The sequence below is a fragment of the Amphiura filiformis genome, chromosome 2 (assembly GCF_039555335.1).
Source record: "Amphiura filiformis chromosome 2, Afil_fr2py, whole genome shotgun sequence".
Taxonomy (NCBI): Eukaryota; Metazoa; Echinodermata; class Ophiuroidea; order Amphilepidida; family Amphiuridae; genus Amphiura; species Amphiura filiformis.
In genome coordinates this window covers 29903905-29924169 of record NC_092629.1, presented here as the reverse complement: position 1 = coordinate 29924169, position 20265 = coordinate 29903905, and the positions used below count along the sequence as shown (strand labels likewise).

Below are 20265 nucleotides of genomic sequence, written 5' to 3'. Positions count from 1 at the left end.
GGGTTATGCCTGTGTGCAGCACACTATAAATCACTTAACTTTTTTCAAACACATAATCATGGAGCTCAATAAATATGTGCTGCGTTTATCATTTTTTGATGATCTTTTTGGCTCCTGTCTGTGCATAGCACACTAGTAGTAATAAATATATTACTTGCTTTTTTTTATGTATGACTCAACTCACCCAGCTGCAGGAAATAGGAATAATCCATATCATTTTGATCACTGCAACTTGGCGAATACATACATGTATCCTGGATTTCTCTACCGGAAGACAGCTTGACCGAAATTATACTGTCACTGCGTATATCACAGAACAACTCATAATGTACTTAACATGGGAACATGAACTGTGTACATTCTGCTGAATGTGCAGGTAGGGTGCTATCGAATGTGATGTTTAGAACACGCATATTGTATTGTGGGAAGTAATTTCTGTCAAACTATAACTTCCCATAGAGAAACCCAGGATCTACATACCGCATCAACTACAGACTGCAAACAATTAAGGTACTCCTGCCTATCCTAAACAGAGACAAATATATTAAACTAAAACCAGCAGCCAATACCTGTACCCTTTAGCTCTGATTTAAGACTTCATTAGTTGAAATCGGTTGAGAATTTAAAGGAAATCTGTACCATAAACTAATCAATGGCTAATATAGTTATATACCCCTATATTAAACATACCAGACTGTCTATATGAATTTCGGAATATTCCTAACAAAGAAAAAGCACTTTTAATCCTTCATTTCTGTGATTCATGGAAGCCGCCATGATAGCTGCTTGCGAATCCTTTCTGCCACAAGCGGTAGTGTAACCTTTCACACAGACCCTCGGCTACCTTCGGCGAGCGTGTGTTGCTGTATGGCATTCGCGACCCTCACAGCGAATTTTGGTTTTAGTGCTGTTTTTACACTTTTCGTTCTCAAAAGACATTGTTGATCATAAATATTACTTAAAATACATTTTATTATGTTCTTCTGTAGTTTTATGGGTAAATATTGTCGCGTTTTCTTTTGAACGAATGTTGAATCTGAACTTTGGTAGTATGCGCTTCGTGTCACCAAAGTTCACGAGGGACGAGGCTTGTGGCACGGATTTCGCTGGTTTCAAAATCGGGGTGCCGGTACAGCGTAATAAAAATACATCGGGTATCAATATGGCAGCCACCATGAATTGCAAACTTACCGCTGATCGTCGTAAGGAATTAAGAATTTCTCCTTTATTTGGACGTATATAAGGTTGGGACTTTTACTGTTTGTTGTTTTTATTATTATTGCAACTATATAGCCATTGATTAGTTTATGGTACAGATTTCCTTTAAGAAACAATGATTCTAAACCCAAGGAAGGAACTAAATCAAAAGTTGCACTTTATGGAAAGTATGGCGCTAGTTATCTTGTCAAAGAATGCTTTATGTACAACTACAAATCAAATGAGCATGCAATGGAGCAATCTGCAACTTATGAATTTGCATCTTCCTTTTCGATTTGGGATCATTGTGTCTTCATTTCATGACCGATTTCAATAAATGAGGTCTTAAATCCAAGCTAAAAGATGTAGTTATTGGCTGTTAGTTCTAATTATGACATATGTGACCATCCACCATGAAGTGGTAGTAAAGTCGGCTCTAGATCATTTTCTGTTAATTGCAGATTTTGAAAGAATTCATTTTCAGCTTTAAAATGACACCTCAACCAGCTTCATCTGACATCTGGAAGTGAAGTTATGGTTAATCAAAGGTCAAATTCCTACTATATTTTACATATAAATCCATATACTGTTTTTGATTGTATCTCAAAATGGAAAATGCTGACTTTACGACCAGTTTGTGGTGGATGGGCACATATATGTTTTTGTTTAGGATACAGGGGTGAAACTAATTGGCACCTTAATTTTTTGTGGTCTGTATAACGCACTTTCCCTGTCAGCATTGTATCTATCTACAAAGGGTGACACTAAAGATTTGTTTGCATCATTTCACATGTTATAAGCCGTTCCAGCTACAGTGACACCTCGTGATATCACCCTGGACGAATTCCAGTCACTGTCAGATGAAGTTTGTGGGTGTGAATGCTATGGAACAAATAAATCTTCAATCAATACAGCATTCATTTGCTAAGAATTGAACAGGGCACCTGTCTCGTCAAATCAAACCATTCTAATTTCTCTCTTAATGTGCCAGAGGTGTCATCACAGTTGGAACAGATAATAGATGGGGACCATTTATAGTCACCTGCTATTCATTATTATGCAAAAAACATACCGATATCTTACCCTTCCCAGAATCCTTTGCAACATGATACATCACTCCATTTCATCAAATGATGCCCCTGTTACTTACAAGTACAAGTTCCCTTTGCTTTCATTTTGAGAGTGAGTAGACTGGCTAAACAAGGGTGGATAGTCAAGAAATAAACAAATTTTGCAAGCTCTGGATGTGAGGTATTTTTGTCATTATCGACCTATGTTGTACTATATAGCAAATCAGTCAATTGAAATGGGAGAAATGCATTATGGGAAGTGTAAGATACCTTCCCTGATCAATGTATTACCGCTATTACCACAGATTATGGGTTCGCATCTCTGCACAGCCACACTCCAAGTTCAGTTCTCCTAGCTGCAAAAGTGTAGTAACAGCATCCATATTATGAGTGCTGCAAAGACCCTGCACACCGAGACCGAGACATCGCATCTCTACATGCTGTATGTCCGTGTTCTTGCACACGTTTTACCTTGTTTGACTTGAGGGGTTCAGTTCTCTCGGCAGCAGTACTAACTGTACCAGCATCCATATTATAAGTACCGGAAGACCCTGCGCTACCGGAACTGGACATTCACGATCATCAGGTTGTGGGCTCGCATCTCTACATTCTGTATGTCCTTGTTCTTGCATACCTTTAATTGTTTGACTTGAGGGGTTCAGTTCTCTCTGCAGCAAATGTGCAGCACCAACTGTACCAGCATCCATAATATAAGTACTGGAAGACCCTGCACTACCAGGACCGGGCATTCATGATCATCAAGTTTAGGGTTCGCATCTATGCATATGTATGCTGTACATCCTTGTTCTCACTTTACATTGTTCGACTCAAGGGGTTCAGTTCTTTCAGCAGCAAATGTTACTATGTGTAGCACCATCATCTGTATTTTACCGAGCTGGAAGACCCTGCACTACCGAGACTGGATATTCACAATCAGGTTGTGGGTTCGCATCTCTACATCTCACTACATGTTCTTATTCTCACATAAGTTTTACCTTATGTATCTTGAAGGGTTCATTATCCTCAGCATGTGTGGTAACATCATCCGTATTATAAGTGTTGGAAGACCTGACAGTACGGATATCCACATTCATGAGGTTGTAGGTTCGAGCCTCTCCTGTTGTGGGTTCGAGTCTCTGCTGATATCCTTGTAATGCTTCAGCAGTAAATGTGTTGTTACAACTCCCACAGTGTGAGTTTACGCCAACCCTTAGTGGCCAGCCATCACCAAGTTCCAGGTTTGACCCAGTTTTGTAGACGGCTGTAGCCCAAGTCCAAACTCTTACACTATAGCACACACATCGTTATACCTGGTACATACTGCCATTCCGTTTGTCTTGTGCATGTATGTCAAACATTTCTGAAGTAACATTGGGCAGGAACGGTCTCTTTTTCTGCATATTTGCATGGTATTTTGCCTGAAAGAAGAGTAAAGCAAAATCATAACTTTAGATACAGCTGTGATATGAAACTAGGGTAGGAAATGAAGGTTTGTAAACCAATTAATGGCTGACTAAAAAGTCTCCACAGAAAAAAAACACAAAGAGATTAGACCCCAAGGACCGTATGCACAAAACAAGTTAGACCAGGTCTAACGTTGGACATGGTCTAACAATGGAGATTAGTTCTACAGAGAAGGAACTTTTTGGTCTTTACATACCTTATTCTATAAGATCCTGTTAAGGATGAATTCAAAACTGTCCGGTTTCTGTTGTTCTAAACAATGGAAACCGGGAGGCAGGCTGCGACAAATTTTATTTTTAGCTTGCCCGATCGGGCAAGCAATAGTCAAAAATTGGTTGCCCAAATTGCCCGAAAATTACCCATATTCCCTGCAACAATTGTCAGCAAAGTCACATCATGCAGTGCATGTAACTCACTTTGTAAGTACGTCGAATTTGGCAGTTTCATTCTTGCGGAAAGGCGATACTTTCTCAGTTAAGTTGATACATAAATGAGTATTCATGAAACCACTTAGACTTCTCCGTAGTACACTTGCCATTTAAGCTTAAAACTCTGATTCAATTATTTGTGCACAATTGATAGATTTTCACATCTGATCTTTTCAGTCACCCTACTCCCACTGTTTGTTAGCTTCCCAAGTGGACTACTGACTTTGGATTGCGGTTTACATGCTTAACACGGCTGTCTATGAGCTTCTATGGATGAGATTGTCAGATTTCTGGCCTACTAAAATTGGCCATGATGTAATGCATCTTTAAATGAATCTGTCTTGTGATTGACCTTGTTATTGTTTAAATCCTCCAGACACGTACCATTACCATTAACTACATGGTACATGTCTATCTATGGAATGCGGCGCTTTTGTGCTGGCGCGAAAGTTGGTGGATGAACGTACGCATTTAGCACGTATTGTACCACCATGCTTAGTCTTGTGGTTAGATTTGTTTGATAAACAAGTATGATTGACAGTGTGTTTTAGAGAACGAAGTCCCGGGTAAAGTTCTGCTTAAAAGTGAAAGTCCATAGTCGATTTTTAACTCGTAATAAACTGTCAGATTCTAAAATTAGAATTGTTCAGTATTGAAGTGCCATTACAGTTATGCCATTATGATATGTTGCATTCAATAATATAAGCCTACGTATACTTTACTTTTACTGTCACAAATATAATTATATAAACTTTTTCACAACCATTTTATACTAGTATTTTGATGTAATAAATATCAGTATAATTTCGAGTTCAACTGAATGCGTTCATCATGATTAATAACATATTTTTATTTATCAATAATCGACTATGTCATAGTCTAGAAACCACTATAAAATTAACATTTCATATATATGCATTCAATACTGTTTGTTTCTTGTGGAAAACATGTGCCTTTTATGTGAAATTTTGTCAGTAAAGTCACAGCGATTTACGTATTTTGCCAACCACTAACACGTCTCAATCTTGATGTACCTGCAAATACATGGCCAGCTGGCGTCATTGACATCATAAAACTCATTATGCACGAAACAGTTTCTATAATTTGCTAAACTATAGTTTACTACCAATACGTCACGTTTACTTGCGTAACATCATTTCATTAGCATATATGTCTGGTATGGATTATGAGTGCTACATGTAGCATCGGAAAAATTTGAGGGCCGTTTCAAAAAGTTTTCTACTTCGTTTTGACTGTTTTTTACTTCTGTGAACACACCAGGTTTGACAGAAATACTCTGTTTTGCATCATCAAGCTTTAATTGGTTTTAATTTAGTCTTGCCCGATCGGGCGCAGCTCTTCACACTTTTAGTTGCCCGACAAAAAATTTGATTGCCCCGGGCTATCAGACAGGCGATTTGTCTGGGCCTGCCGGGAGGAACTAGGCGGTCAACCGCCGGTCGAGTTTTGATTTCATCCCTGCAGTTTAATTTTTGGACTTTACTTGGAGTAAAGTCCAAAAGGAGGAAAAGAAAAGATTAAGGTCGTACCATACGCGAAGATGGCGTTCAAGTTCATGTCAAGGAGGAAAAGAAAAGATTAAGGTCGTACCATACGCAAAGCTGGCGTTCAAGTTTATGTCAAGCCTACCAACACCATTAGAAGTATGCTGGTGGCTCCCATGGATAAGCCCAAGAAGTGCGACCGGTCGTGTGTTATATATGGGATTACTTGTAACAACTGTGAGTCCCAGTATGTGGGCGAAACTGAAAGACCGCTTCGCAAGCGCCTCACTGAACATAAAAGACCTTCTTCCCCTGTAGGGGCTCACCTCACTTCTGAAGGACATGAATTTAATACGGACAATGTTAAAGTTCTCGACTCCGACTCAAGATGGCTTCAGAGGGGCATCAAGGAAGCGTACTACATAGCTGCCTTGGACCCCGACCTCAATCAAGACAAAGGGAGACATGTGCTATCTGGCATCTACACACCGATCATCAAGTCATGTGACGCGGGTTACCCGTGGGTCACATGACTAGGTGTTTACCGCTCCACCTCACTTTCTGATGAAATCCCACGGATGTGGGATGAAATATCAAGTAAGTCAAACATTTTGTTGAGAGAACTTGTTTAAAATCTGTTTATTAAAAGATTAAGGTCATGTCTTCCACAGGGGGCGCATGGATTTCAACTGGAATAGCCAAATATAGCCAGACCAAGCAAATATTCAATCTCAAATATCATCCTGTGGTAGACAAAAATTGCTGAACAAGAATCGTCTTTGAAAAGGACCTCATCCCAACCAACATTCTGCACTGTTACACACGAACACAATTGCTATGTGTGCTTTCATATTACGGAGCAGGTAGTTTTGGCGAAAACTATTAAAATATCAAGTTTAAGAAATTGTGTTCTTATTGAGGTTCAAGATATAAACAATAACAAACAACTTACAAGGTTATAACAAAAAACTCCAAATATGGCTGTCATCATACCAGCGATGTTCACCATGGTAACAGGATTCCTCAGCATCGCCAAGGAGAGCAGGATGATAATAATACGCTTGGTAGCGTTAGCGATGGAGTAGCTGAGGGGCGTGATCAAGTTGAGAACGCTGAAGGCAAAAATGTTTTGTAGGAAATTCAGGAAGCCAGTTAGGAAGAGCAGTGACACAACCCAGAGCCAGCTGATTCGTGCATGCTGTAATGAAAGAGAAATAAATACAAATAAATAAATGTTGGCATTTATATAGCACCTTTCACATGTATCAAAGCGCCTTACATTTATTCCGCTGTCATTAGAATATGTCAGCTGCCAAATAATGCCCAAGGCATGCTCCATACCGAATGGGCAATATTCATAACAGCTCCCCTTTTCACCCCTGGGTAGAGAGAGGCAAGTGAGATAAAGTTGGTAAGTAATTGTTTTAAGTTAAAATGATTCTGTTGGAGGGAAGAGGAAGGTAGCTGAGCACTCATATAGTATCCATGTGCATGAGAACATTCCAAAATGATTTTCTTATTTTATTTGCAGTGCGTGCTAGCCTTCAACATAAAAAGTCCCAGTTCTGAGATGTTTTCTCAAGATATCAAGTGCTATGTCAAGAACCACTGAACTCCACTGCTGGGCGGACGAGGGCAACCACAATTATGGCTAGAAACCAATCGCTTAGCAATGGAGTATAAATTTGTGATGAGTAGACTTTGATAATATAGGCTGCAGAGATTTGATGGCCAATAGTATAAGAGACCGTTTTGAACAAGACTACCAACATGAAGGTATTCCAGAATTGTGCCATAATTAATACAGGATTAACTGATAATTTAGTATAGCACATGATTTTACCACCAAGGCTTTTGATAATTTATGTTTTTGTAAAATTTTGCATTTTCACTAGTTCAGTATTGCACACAATGTTTTGGGAATTTGAGTGGGGTGAGAGGGCAACACTATACATCGCTCTTTTGTGGTGGATGGAAGTCTAGTATCCTAGATGCCGGTCGACTATGCATATCCGTCTTTACACGCTTTTCAATACGGAATAAATGCTAGCCTCTCGTGACATCATCCAAGCAGCAAAGTTCATTTCCCATTGAAAAGCGTGTAAAGACGGATATGCAGTTTACCGTTCTGCCTAGGTACACTTCCTGGCTCAACCCAGCAGACTGATACCTACTGATATTGAGGTCAAAGGTTGTTATAGAACTAGTAAGCTCCTGTCTGAGTGTCTTGGTATTGGGCTATTCCAGTTGAAACCCATATACCCCCATGCAAGCCTGGAAATAAGCAGACTGGAACCAGGAGCAATTTGTTGAACATTGCTCCTGGTTCACTGAGATTTTACAAGAACCAGGGGCAATATTTGAAGAAACAGGAGCAATTTTCAAATAGTAAATCCTTTTCTGCATATACAATAGCATTCCAGCACTACTGCATCAAGTGCAAAAACTGGAACAATTTTCTAAAATAAATTGCTCCTGGTTTATGTGAATTCTATGGAAGACAACACCTCAATCATCCACACAGGGAGAGTGAAAATTCAAATGGCTTTACCTGAATGGATGACTCCATTTGAAATCTACACCCCCTGTGAGGGAAATTAAGGTTATGTCTTACATGGGTGTAAGGATATCAAACGGAATAGCCCACTGCCACAGAGTTAAGGTAATGTCTTTCATAGCGGGTGTGTGGATTTCACCTGCAACAGCCCATAGGATTTCATCCTGTCATACAGCTGTATTCATTGGAATACTACAGGAAGCCATTAGTGCTGGGTGCCTCTGCCTGCCATGCACCACCAACTGCAAAAGCCTCTACATTTTTTTAGTACAGCCCCGACATTGGAATTGGCCAGAGAAGATATCCTTCAATTTAAAACCTTCCCAGAATCCTTTGCAACATGATAATATGATGATATATCACTCATTTGATCAAATGACACTACCATTATAAACTAAAACTTTTGTTGACCAAATCCAAGAAATTACTACTCACGAATCTAAGCTTTCGCCATCTTGGCTGATGGCTTGATCACAGATGAACTGGTCCACTGTTTTTCCCGTGAAACTTGGTTGCTAACGACGCATCCTTGTTACCCGGAAGTGATGTTCATTTTAGCAGTGGGTCAGTGATTAAGCCATGAGCCAAGATGGCGAAAGCTCAGATTCGTGAGTAGTATTTCCTTGGATTTGGCTAACAAAAATATTAGTTTATGATCTCAACAATCCTTCCAAATGAATCTCTTTACAGACACTCTCATTACATTGTACAGGTTTCCTTTGCTTTCATTTAGAGAATATGCTTGCTAACAATAGGTTGATAGTCAAGACAAATATATTTTGTATGATATCGATGCCCTCTATTCATTGAGGTACAGGTCGTCACTATTGACCCATGTTGCACTAGATATCTAATCAGTTCAGGAAATTAAAATAGGAGAAATGCATTATGGGAAGTGTAAGATATATTCTATGGGAATTGCCCATGTTAATAAATACCACTTACCAATTCATAATCACCTAGTATCCTTCTAAGATCTATTACCATCCAGATAGGTACAAACATTGCAGATGACAACTGGCCTAAGATTAACACTAGTCTATGGGGCTGGCCTTGCTAATAAATACCACTTACCAATTCATAATCACCCAGTATCCTTCTAAGATCTATTACCATCCAGATAGGTAGTAACATTGCAGATGACAACTGGCCTAGGATTAACAGTAGTCTATGGGGTTTGGCCTTGCTAATAAATACCACTTACCAATTCATAATCACCTAGTATCCTTCTAAGATCGATTACCATCCAGATAGGTGGTAACATTGCAGATGACAACTGGCCTAGGATTCACAGTAGTCTATGGGGCTTGGCCTTGCTAATAAATACCACTTACCAATTCATAATCACCTAGTATCCTTCTAAGATCTATTACCATCCAGATAGGTAGTAACATTGCAGATGACAACTGGCCTAGGATTAACAATAGTCTTAGATGATGTATGCCTATATCGCATAGAGCCTGCAGAGAAAGAAAAAAATATAATACTTTAAGGGATCGGATAACAATGTTTGCACAGTATTTTTTGTGGGACATGAGTGTGTACATGTACATTGTACATCAGACATATCAAATTGCATTATAAATACAGAGGAATGTCCTTCTGATATCAAGTAATTTTGAGTTTCTGAAATTGGCGATATAGAAACATTTTATGGAAAATTATAAAAAATGGATGTCTACATTTGTTGTTTTTTGCCCCCCACCCCTCTGTTTACTGTCTATTCTATATTGTACTTGTTTTCCCACGACAAGTTGGTGCACCTAAGCACCTTGCTTTTTTTTCTTTCCAAGTGAATAAGCTAGCATGCTAGACTTTTCTGCTGTGGGTCCTCAGGCTACATTAGGTTTCACTGCCTGAACAGAATTGATCATGTCTCACCTCCTTTTTTTTTCACCCAAATCGACAGTAATAACTCTTACAGTGAGGGATTAACATTTAACCGCAAATTGCCTCCAGCAAAACTGACTTCCTGGGAATAGCCTATTTATAGTAAGATACTGCCTCTAGCTATAATGACAGGCTTGTGATCTGGTCAATCCATTGACAGATACTAACCTCAGGAGGGAATTCAATTTTTGATCAAGGTAGTGAAACGTAATGAAAAGGTTTTAAAATGAAAGTAACCCAATTTACAGATTTTGACTCAACTCCGAGATAGAGTAGCACATGACGCTGTACTGGCAACGTTAAGGGGCGCCGTGCCGGGCAACATTTATATTTTGTTCGGAAAGATCAAGATCTTCATATAAACACTCACCTTTTTAGAATATACATTTTGAAGCGCAAATGTAATTGTAGCTACAAGTGCTGATATTAAGCCAGCCAAATCAAAAGATAATTCTGTGAGAGTTGCAACCATAACACCGCATATGATTGGTAGTAATGATAAATACACCTGTATAGCAAAGATAAATAAAATAATGTTGGCATTTATGCAGCGTGTTTCACATGTATCAAAACGCTTGACATTTATTCCGCTGTCGTAAGAATGTCCACTGCCATTCAATGTCCAAGGCATGCTCTTTAACTTGGACGCGATGGCACCACAGGGGCCCGAACTCGCAATCAGGCAGAGCCTGTACCGCTGCCCCACCGTGCCCCCACAAAGAGAGAATTTTCATTTCCTTGATCTATTTAAAGAAAATAACAATATGAGTTTGATTTCCATAATTATCATGTTAACTATAGCCCAATCCATATTTTTTTGCTATCAGAAGGGAAAGAAGAAACAAAAAAGGAAAGAAGATGAACAAACAAGTCACTTGGTACTTCTGGGACTTGAACTTTGGACCCCTTGCATGCCACGCAGAAGATCACCTACCTGTAGCCACTCTGGTTACATTTCCTGGGTATGACTTATCCTGATTGCATCATCGCATCACATAGAATGCATGCACACACAGTGGTTTTAATTGTGAGCTTTAGCGAGACTTGGTTGGGTTAGGGTTTTAAGAAGGCCTAAATCTAGGAAAAACATGTTAACTAACCCTAGCCCAAACCATTTTTTTTCCTATCAGAAGGGAAAGAAGAAACGAAAATGGAGAGAAGATGAAGAAAGAAGTTACTTGGTACCCAGGGATTCGAACATCGGACCCCTCGTATGCCACGCAGAAGATCAGTCCTGTAGCCATTCAGGTTACGCTGGCTCGGCCAGCAATTCCCTGCATAGTATGACTTATAAGCTGATTGCACCATGCCGTCATCACATCACATGGAATGCATGCACGCCCAGTGGGTTTAATAGTGAGCGGTTTAGTGAGACTTGGTTGGGTTAGGCTTAAAGATTTTAAAGATTATGTACCCATAAACTTCTGATAAGTCTTGTTTTAGTAAAATTTGTATGTAACTGTGATATTTGAATTCTTCGCCGGCGCCAAGCCTGCTCAAATCTCCTTTTTAAAAAAACATTTTCAGTACCGTACTTACAAAGCTAGTTTGTTTTTCCCCTAAGATGAACCTTGATAGCAGAACAGTAAATATTGGCATTGTAGCTTTCACTGGGGAAAAAAAAGAAGACAAAATTAAAATCCGATTACAAATTTTTTTATCAACATTTTGCATGCTGCTACGGCGTTAATTTTATAGGCCTAATGGTCTACAGCACGCATCCAACACTCCACTTTTATCATGCATTTATGCATTTTTCATGCTTTACTGTGGCAGGGGACGGGACAAGAGGGTGTCCCTCTTATTTTGCTGTGCCACCAATACTATTATGCATGCTTCTTTGTTTTGAAAAATGCTGGGAATAAACCGGGAATGTCGCATATTGCCAGGACCTACATGTATCTTATACTATATACTGTTCATACACACACGCTATATAACTATACCCAGTGTGGGCAAGTCATACGTCAGTATGACTTGCCCAGCATAACACCAAAGTAAGATATAAGGTGGACAAGCTGTCAAAGTTGTTTACATTCCAAAACATGATATCTGCACCAGTTATGAGAATTCCCACACACCTACCACCTTCAAAATGCACTAAAAACCCTTATTCCATATCTGAAAAATATGATCCCCAACTTGTACTCACTTCAAGAAAGTTTAAATATCCACAGTCAAATTTCAGCTGTATATGTTCAATGTTTATGCTCCAAAACATAACCCCAAATCATGATTTCCAATTATTACACCTCAATACAGCCCAAGGCATAGTCCGAATAATCAGACCCAGAACAAAATATTAATTTCTGACATGATCCTGTTCTGGGTCTGAACTGTTTCCATATGAAATCTTGATGGCAAATTGGACAATAGAAGCACATGGTTCTACGTGACAGCTTTTTAATCCCTATTCATGTTACGTGAATCACGCTATTGTGGACCATCCTTCTGATACTTAAGTGTTTGGACAAGCGGAACGGTCTTTTGTCTACCTCTCTGTTTGTAAACAAACCAGGAGGTTGAAATCGTCCTCCTCGCCGAAAATACGAAAGCAAGCAATAAAATAGTCACTGTGTGTCTACAGAGCACAGTAATCCATAACACCCAATGTGTGCAGAAAGGAATGAAATGGCAACCCTTTCTAAATTGCCAACATGTTAACTTCTGATTGGTTAATGCTTGCATGCTTGAGTGGAGGGTATTTCAAGACATATCATGCCATGCAAGTGCAATGATGTGTGCATTATTGCATCATTATCTGGAACATGTGTGCATATTATCATCATTATTTGAGGCATAGTTCTTATTCTCTGCACTAGATGGTATTGAAGAATAGGACAGCCAGTGCTAGGAATGAGATGGAAAAAAACATCCTATCCTGCATTTGGGAAGAAGGCATCTCCCAATGAGTGTGGTTCGGAGTTGACATGGCAATTGGGAGGCTTGGTCAAGCACATTGTCATAGAGGTCAGAGCATGCTATGATAACATCTCTGATCAATTCATGAAAGTTGGAGATTTAGGAAGCTGCTGGTGGGAATATTGACATGGAATTATCATTTTTGAAGGAACATAAATGTTGAAAATGGGTTCTATAAATTTTTCACCATGTGGTGGTCAAGTTTGGACCAAACAATAAATGGTATTAAGTGAAACATATTTGGGAGAAAATTACAGTACATTGAAGGTGGCATGTTTTGGTAGTCCATTGGGAAAGTTAGTTTAATAGTATGATCTTCCGAGTATACTATATAACAGCGCTCGTGATTGGTCGAGAGCCGGGCATAAACAGCGTTTATGCCCGGTGTCCCAGATGTGAGATCGCCGGGTAGGGAAAATGCAAGGAAAATCATGTTTTTTAATAATGTTACTCGTAATTTTTTGTTATTATTTTGATGAAATAAGAATCACAAAATGTTCTGGTAATGGTATACGAATGGGGTTCATTCATATATTTCATTCAGATGATGGTGGATGCGATATGGCCATTTTTTTTAACGTCACGTGTTGCGTGTCTATTGCCTCCTGTTTTCATGACTAAATGGTTGTTTATGCCCTCGGGCCGCAAGCGGCCCCTCAGGCATAAACAACCGTTTAGTCATGAAAATATATGAATGAACCCCTTATATGATTAAAAACAAAAAAACAAACATAGATAAGTTGTGAAAAGAAACAAATCAAACTGCATTACAGCTTTGTCCAGGATACGGGAGTGGCGAATACACTATACGGTACGTGTACTAGGTATACGGTAACCCACAGTGTCAGTGGAGTAAGAAACAGAGCGTGTGCAACCAGTCAAAGTCTCAGCATCACCCAATAATGAGGGCCGATTGTTCAATGAAATGCGACAGGTGAGACTGCTATATTTTCACGGTCTATCGCGTAATCGCGAAAAGCCCGCAATGCTCTATCACGTATACGCGAAGACGTGCAGCGCTGGCGCGATTGTTAGACACATCGTCATCGACACGGCACGATCGAACAATCGGTCCTCATGAATATGTGAGAACTTGCATCATACAATACACAGGGGCTTTGACTGGTTGTACGCGCTCTGTTTCTTTCTCCTCTGTCATATGTCTGTGGTAATACCTGAATGGGCGACTCCATCACCAATGTCACCATGCATGATTGTCAGTGTATGACAATTGAAATAGTCATAAATAATCATATGAATTTGTGGCTTCAATCTAGAGACTGACCGATCAGGTCCTTATCTGAATCGGTCGATTGGCCGATCAATTATCTCTTTGATCTGCCGATTCGATCGCCGATCGCCGATTACCAGTTCCCCAATTGTAAACAATGGCTGCCATCACCGTGAGTAAATTTCACCCGTATGTTGAAAGGGTACTTGTACGCAAAGTATTACCATAATTATGTATGCTCTGAGCACAAAAAAACATACTCCCATAGGCCTATGCATTTAAAATACTGAATTTGACCATGATTATTATAAGCTCAATTTACCTTTTCCCCCTGATGTCCCAGTCCATCGAATCATTCGATCGCCCCATTTTAATATTGTGTTTACGTTCAAGTCAGTGTGAGTTTTGCACACGGCCCGTAGCTCTTTCCAATCTGACACGCACGTGTGTAACCCGGAAGTGTTGAGTTTTGCACGCGGCCCGTAGCTCTCTCCAATCTGACACGCACGTGTGTAACCCGGAAGTGTTGAGTTTTGCACACGGCCCGTACGCACGTGTGTAACCCGGAAGTAAGAACTACAATTGTAATGTGCATGCGGGGAATTACCTGATTATCTCAGCTGCGTGCCTGAATCACGGTATGATTTTATATGTTTATCGCCTACAAAGCTTGTTCTTTTGCTAAATTTCGCTTGATTTAACTAGTCTAATTCAAAGAAATATACCAATAAATGAATACTTGATAAGCTTCAACAATTACTTTCATGATATTGGGTGATCGGTGCATTACATCGGCGGATGAAGGAAAAATCGGCCGATGCAGATCACTACCGATAAGCTAATAATCGGCCCGATACGGAAGCTACCGATCTGATCGGTCAGTCTCTACTTCAATCATTGTCAATTTTAGTACACTACACTCACCTGTATGTGCAAATGATACCGACACTTTTAATATACTAAACTCTGCTGAAATAGACGCGAAAAATTTACCAAAAGCTAGCGGTATTATCAAGTAATAAAATTTGCGTTTCTCTATAATTTCCGGTGGAGACACTTTCCATATTGTCAATACAGGTCCTAAAAACACGGCCACAGATAACATATGCGCCATAGAAACTGTGGTTGGATAGGGGAATTCATGGAATAAATGTTTATTTATCACATTTTGAAATAAGCTGCTTGTGTACCACATTGCACATAGAAAAACAACTCGACATCCTTCTCTATACACATCGGCCGGCGTCTTCATTTTGGCTGCCATAGTGTGTTTTGTTGTGTACATATTATTGGCGACGTGTATGCCAGCATGTCAATTATGCAGAAAGTGTAATCTTTCTTTTCTCACGTATGATTTCCGTATTCGGTTATATGACGTCATATATACAGCGCCCTCAATAAATTTAATAATGCTATTAGGAAGTTGAACAAATGTCTAGACTAATATGCCCATAGGCGATTTTTGATAAAAAATAATGAAGCGCTCAAAAGTTTGCGATTTTACCCTTTAGCCAAGGTGTTTTCGGGCTAAAAATAGGGATGACTAATGAACCATCAACTTGATTAGAACAATCCCATAGACATGCAGGGAGCTCAGCAGCTGTGCACTGCTTGCACAGATATTCTAAATTGAGCTCATTATTTTATTTTTCAATATTTTTCTGTAAAAATTGAGGAAGTTAATGCCAATTATATTTTGTAACTATCGTGCAAATTACAGTAACATAACTTATTTCGTTTTCCTGTAAGTGCGAGTCAAAATTGGTCCATCGCCACAGTGCGCTTAATTGCCAGTGGCTGAGTTCAGCACTGCTCAAGAATGGCACAAAATATTCGGATCAATAAGATCAGGTGAAAACCTTGGCCTAGCTGTAATTTGGCAGAGTGGCCAGTAATACGTACCTCTATCATACCCTCTGTAAAAAAGGTTAAAAAATTGAACAAGTAGATCTCGAGTTACAAATTAAATCACCGGCTTCCCTTTGGAATTTCCATACTCCTTTCGAATCATGTTAAGGGGGTACTACACCCCGGTGGTAAATTGTGACTACTTTTGCATTTTCTCAAAAAATAATAACACACTGGTAACAAAAGTTATGTATATTATTGGGGCAAGGAATCCAATTACTACACTGAAATTTCAGTGAATCAAGACAAGCGGTTCAGTATATGATAGGAAATGAGGTACATCCTAGCGGTACCTTATTTCTAATCATAAATAACGAACCGCTTGTCTTGGGTCACTGAAATTCCAGTATAGTAATTGGATTCCTTGCCCCTATAATATGTATAACTTTTGTTACCACGGTGTTATTAGTTTTTGAGAAAAATGCAAAAATAGACACAAATTCATCGAGGGGTGTAGTACCCCCTTAAGATGACACCCTTCTGAACATAAATGCGAAGTTTCGTGCTCATTCGATGTATTTTTCACCTGATCTTAACCCTAAACGTTTTCTTATATTTAGGCCTATACCATCTTAACTTGCTGCTGGGTAAGACACACATCATTGTATTGTGACAACACAAGAACTGACTGTTGCTAGATAAATCACCCAAAGCTGTTATTCGTGTTCTATAAGCTGCATATATCCTATCAGCGACTGCTATACCTTGTTTAGGTCTTTCAAAAGAAGTACCTGAATGTGCAACCAGAACTGTTTCAATGATAGCCCGCCAAAGTCATGCAGCCATGCAGGTAACTCCGAGGTCATGCATTGAATTGGATTGAATGAGGAATACTACGGGAACCAGCGCCTTTTGTTAGAAGTCACACATGAGTGAAGTGGATAACCTCTATACGCTGGCGAAGTTACGTAATTGATCGGGTTAATTACCATAGCAATAGGTGAAAACAATTTTGAACATATCGCGCTGCACTACAAGCAAGTTACACTCATCACCTGTGTATGTCTACAGTCATAGATTGAATACAATACTGGTCTTTTCAAAGATACTAATCTTACAGGTGCAAGTGATCAGCATGATATGGTTCAATGCAGAGGTACCGCGTGAACGTATCAGTGCAGCGCGGTATATTCAAAAATTGTTTTCACCTATTGCTATGGTAGTTAATCCGATTATTACGTAACTTCGCCAGCGTATTGTTGTGAATATGAGTCAATGAGCTTCAATGGCACTTAAGATTTTGTTTGCATACACCTACTAATTGGTCATATGAAACCCAATAACATTGAAATTTTTGGTTGTGAAAAAAAAAAAAAAAAGTTTGATTTTGATTTTGTGCCATATCGGCCATCTTGGATGATTTTTGGCAAATGTTCTCTAAATGCATGATTTCAATGCATCGGTTTGAAAAAATAATTAATGCCATTGACTAGTAAAGTGCCATTTCATATAAACCCCTTTGATACTTTCACAATACTATGCTTGTTTCATGTTTGCATATATTTTAAAATAAAGAAATATATAAAGGTAAATAATGCTTATGCCAATTTTGCTCCCAATTGCTATTTTTGGACTTTGTCATTTTATTTCATTCCAACAGTCCTGTACAATGATTTTATATAGTCGATAATATATTATCGAGTAGAGCTCATGAAGGCAGCCATTAGCAGACCACCCATTGTCAGATGGCTGGATGAATTTCAGCTGCCACACAAATGAATAGGAGAATTTTGAAAATGAATCATGACTTTTTGGTAAACCGCTTACGGCAAAAATTCTGAGCACTGGGTGATTCTAAATTTCACATACAATGTACAAAACAATATTTGTAAAATCTTTGTCGAGAGATTTAGAAAGTTATCGAGAGAATTTTCTGTAATATTGTTTTAAATTAGCACAAAATACAATTTTCTAAGCATGCTATCTTGCCATTGAAAGCTACAGGAAGACCACCCGCAGAGCTTCAGGCAACATGCCAGACAACCTGGCGCGCGCCAACTGCAAAATGGCTGCGCCCATGTGATGTAAGTCGATAATATTTAATCGACTTTATAAAATCATTGTACAGGACTGTCCAATGACCGGTCAGAATGGGAAACTTTGAAAATTCATAATTCGAAAAGTTTTTGACCGATTTTGATCATTTAACCACCAAAATACTTCTGTTGATGAGTTCTATCCAGAAAACAATCTTTTGTAGCAATAGGGGCAACATGAAATTTTGATGGTCATCCTACTAAAAAGGAAGATGTATTATAGGGCCTACAGGGCTTTGGGGGCCCGAAATGTTTGGGGCCATCCGGTCAACATATAGGCCTACGCCCCGTGCCGACCTATTGGGTATCTCAGGCATTGTGAGCCGGAAATGACAGAGACCATAATTATATAATGCACTCACTTGCATTACTTGCCTCCCTTGCTTGAAAAAAAAAAAGTTATGCACTATGAAATGGATAAATAAATAGTAAGTAAATAAATAAAAGATGATACGTTTTATATACGTCAGTATAACCTGAGACCATTAGGTATTATGGTCTCAGGTAACAACTTAAAACTGACAATATTATATGATTCCTACTTCTCATTCTATAGACGAATCCAAGGGAGTGTTCATAAATACTTTGGTGGGGGGGGGGCTGGAAATTTTTTTTTTTCATGTCGAAAATTTTTTTAACCCCCCCCTCTTCGCGAACCCAAAACTTTTTTGACCCCCCCTCTTAATGGACCTAAAACTTTTTTGACCCCCCCTCATATAGGTTCAAAACTATTTTGACCCCCCCATCATTATGTACCATTCTACTAATTCAATTCTACTACCATTCAAATGGCATTAATGGTATTAAAATTTGTATTCAAGTGCAATAAAATTGTACGCATGTCATTGATGTGGAAATGTGGAAGCTAAACGAATGAAATTTGATGTAAAAGTGGATAACATAGGCGCGAAGCGCGCAAAAATTTGTACTTTGGTGGCTAAAATGGCCAAATATGAGCTTAATTTGGTCAGAAACACATACAAGCGTCAACATTGGGGAGATGGTTGAATGTGCCATCCCCCGGGATCTACGCCTTTATGTTTACTACGCCTATGTATTTTAGCCCAAAATACAGGGGCGTAGCAAGTTTTCTTGGTCGCGGGGGTGAATAAAATTTCGGGGACACAGACGAGAAAATAAATTGCAGTTGCAAATACATATACCGGTTTTGTTTTTAGAGAGACTGTACATGTATTTGAGCTTCAAAAAAAGGCTTTATTGGGATAATACGCGTGCAAAAATTGTGTATTTCGCCCATGATGGGATGAAAATGCCTTTATTGTGACAATGTGGGCACACAGCGTGCAAACATTTTGTATTTTACACTATTTTGGCCCATGATCGGGTTGAATTTATATGGAATATTGTCTAGGCCCTATAGCATTGCATTGCTTGTTGCATCGTATAATTTTCATTTGTCCATGCTAATCTCCTTTTTTTTGTCAGAGGGCACTTTTCTCTTTCATTTTTTGTCAGTGGCCCTTCCGCCCCCCTGTCTACACTACTGCCGAAATGGTGTGTTTTGCTCTTAAATTGATGGGCCAGTTTGCATAGCTCAAAATTTTGCAATTTTACCCTATTTGGGCCCAAAACATGGTGCTTTTCGATGTGCTAAAAAAGTTGCACATGGCAATTATTATTATTATTGCTTTATTTTTTCTTCTTTTTAGGGGATGTCCACAAAAAAAAAAAAAAATTAGAGGGGAGGACGTGTACCCCGTTTCTCCAAGCTTCCTCCGCCTATAATTGTAATGCAACATGATTTAGTTGTATAATAAATGAATAATCTGTACTACATGAAACATTATTGTAAAAATTGTCAACACTAAAGAAGAGCAAAGATATGCAGCTTTTAGTGATTTAAAGAGCTGACCAGAAAGAACTGACACAAACCTCAAAATTAAGTTATAGACGACAATTTTTAACACTGGATCAAGTGTACTTTTGTTCTGGATTAATACGGGAACATTTGCGCGCGCAGCGTGAGAATTTTTTACACCCCCCCTCTACATGCCGAAAAACTTTTAACCCCCCTGTTCATGCACCCAAAACTTTTT

General features: G+C 39.0%; 1 protein-coding gene across 1 annotated transcript; it reads right to left on the bottom strand.

Moving 5' to 3' along the window:
• Positions 1-2698: 2698 nt before the first annotated feature.
• Positions 2699-15588, bottom strand: LOC140146070 (solute carrier family 35 member E1-like). Its single transcript, XM_072167817.1, has 6 exons — positions 15189-15588; positions 11651-11721; positions 10482-10619; positions 9556-9681; positions 6617-6862; positions 2699-3685 (listed from the first exon to the last, which is right to left on the bottom strand). Exons 1-6 carry the CDS (start codon positions 15547-15549, stop codon positions 3572-3574), a joined length of 1056 nt encoding a protein of 351 aa, XP_072023918.1. The 5' UTR covers positions 15550-15588; the 3' UTR covers positions 2699-3571.
• Between the last annotated feature and the right edge of the window lie 4677 nt (positions 15589-20265).

What these genes read in the sequence shown, in the direction of transcription:
- LOC140146070 (XM_072167817.1), bottom strand. Translation starts at nt 15,549, where the DNA reads ATGTACACAACAAAACACACTATGGCAGCCAAAATGAAGACGCCGGCC. An exon ending in GGGAAAAACAAACTAGCTTT is followed by an intron (nt 10,620 to 11,650) that starts GTAAGTACGGTA and finishes TTTGCTATACAG; the next exon opens with GTGTATTTATCATTACTACC. An exon ending in AAAATGTATATTCTAAAAAG is followed by an intron (nt 9,682 to 10,481) that starts GTGAGTGTTTAT and finishes CTTTCTCTGCAG; the next exon opens with GCTCTATGCGATATAGGCAT.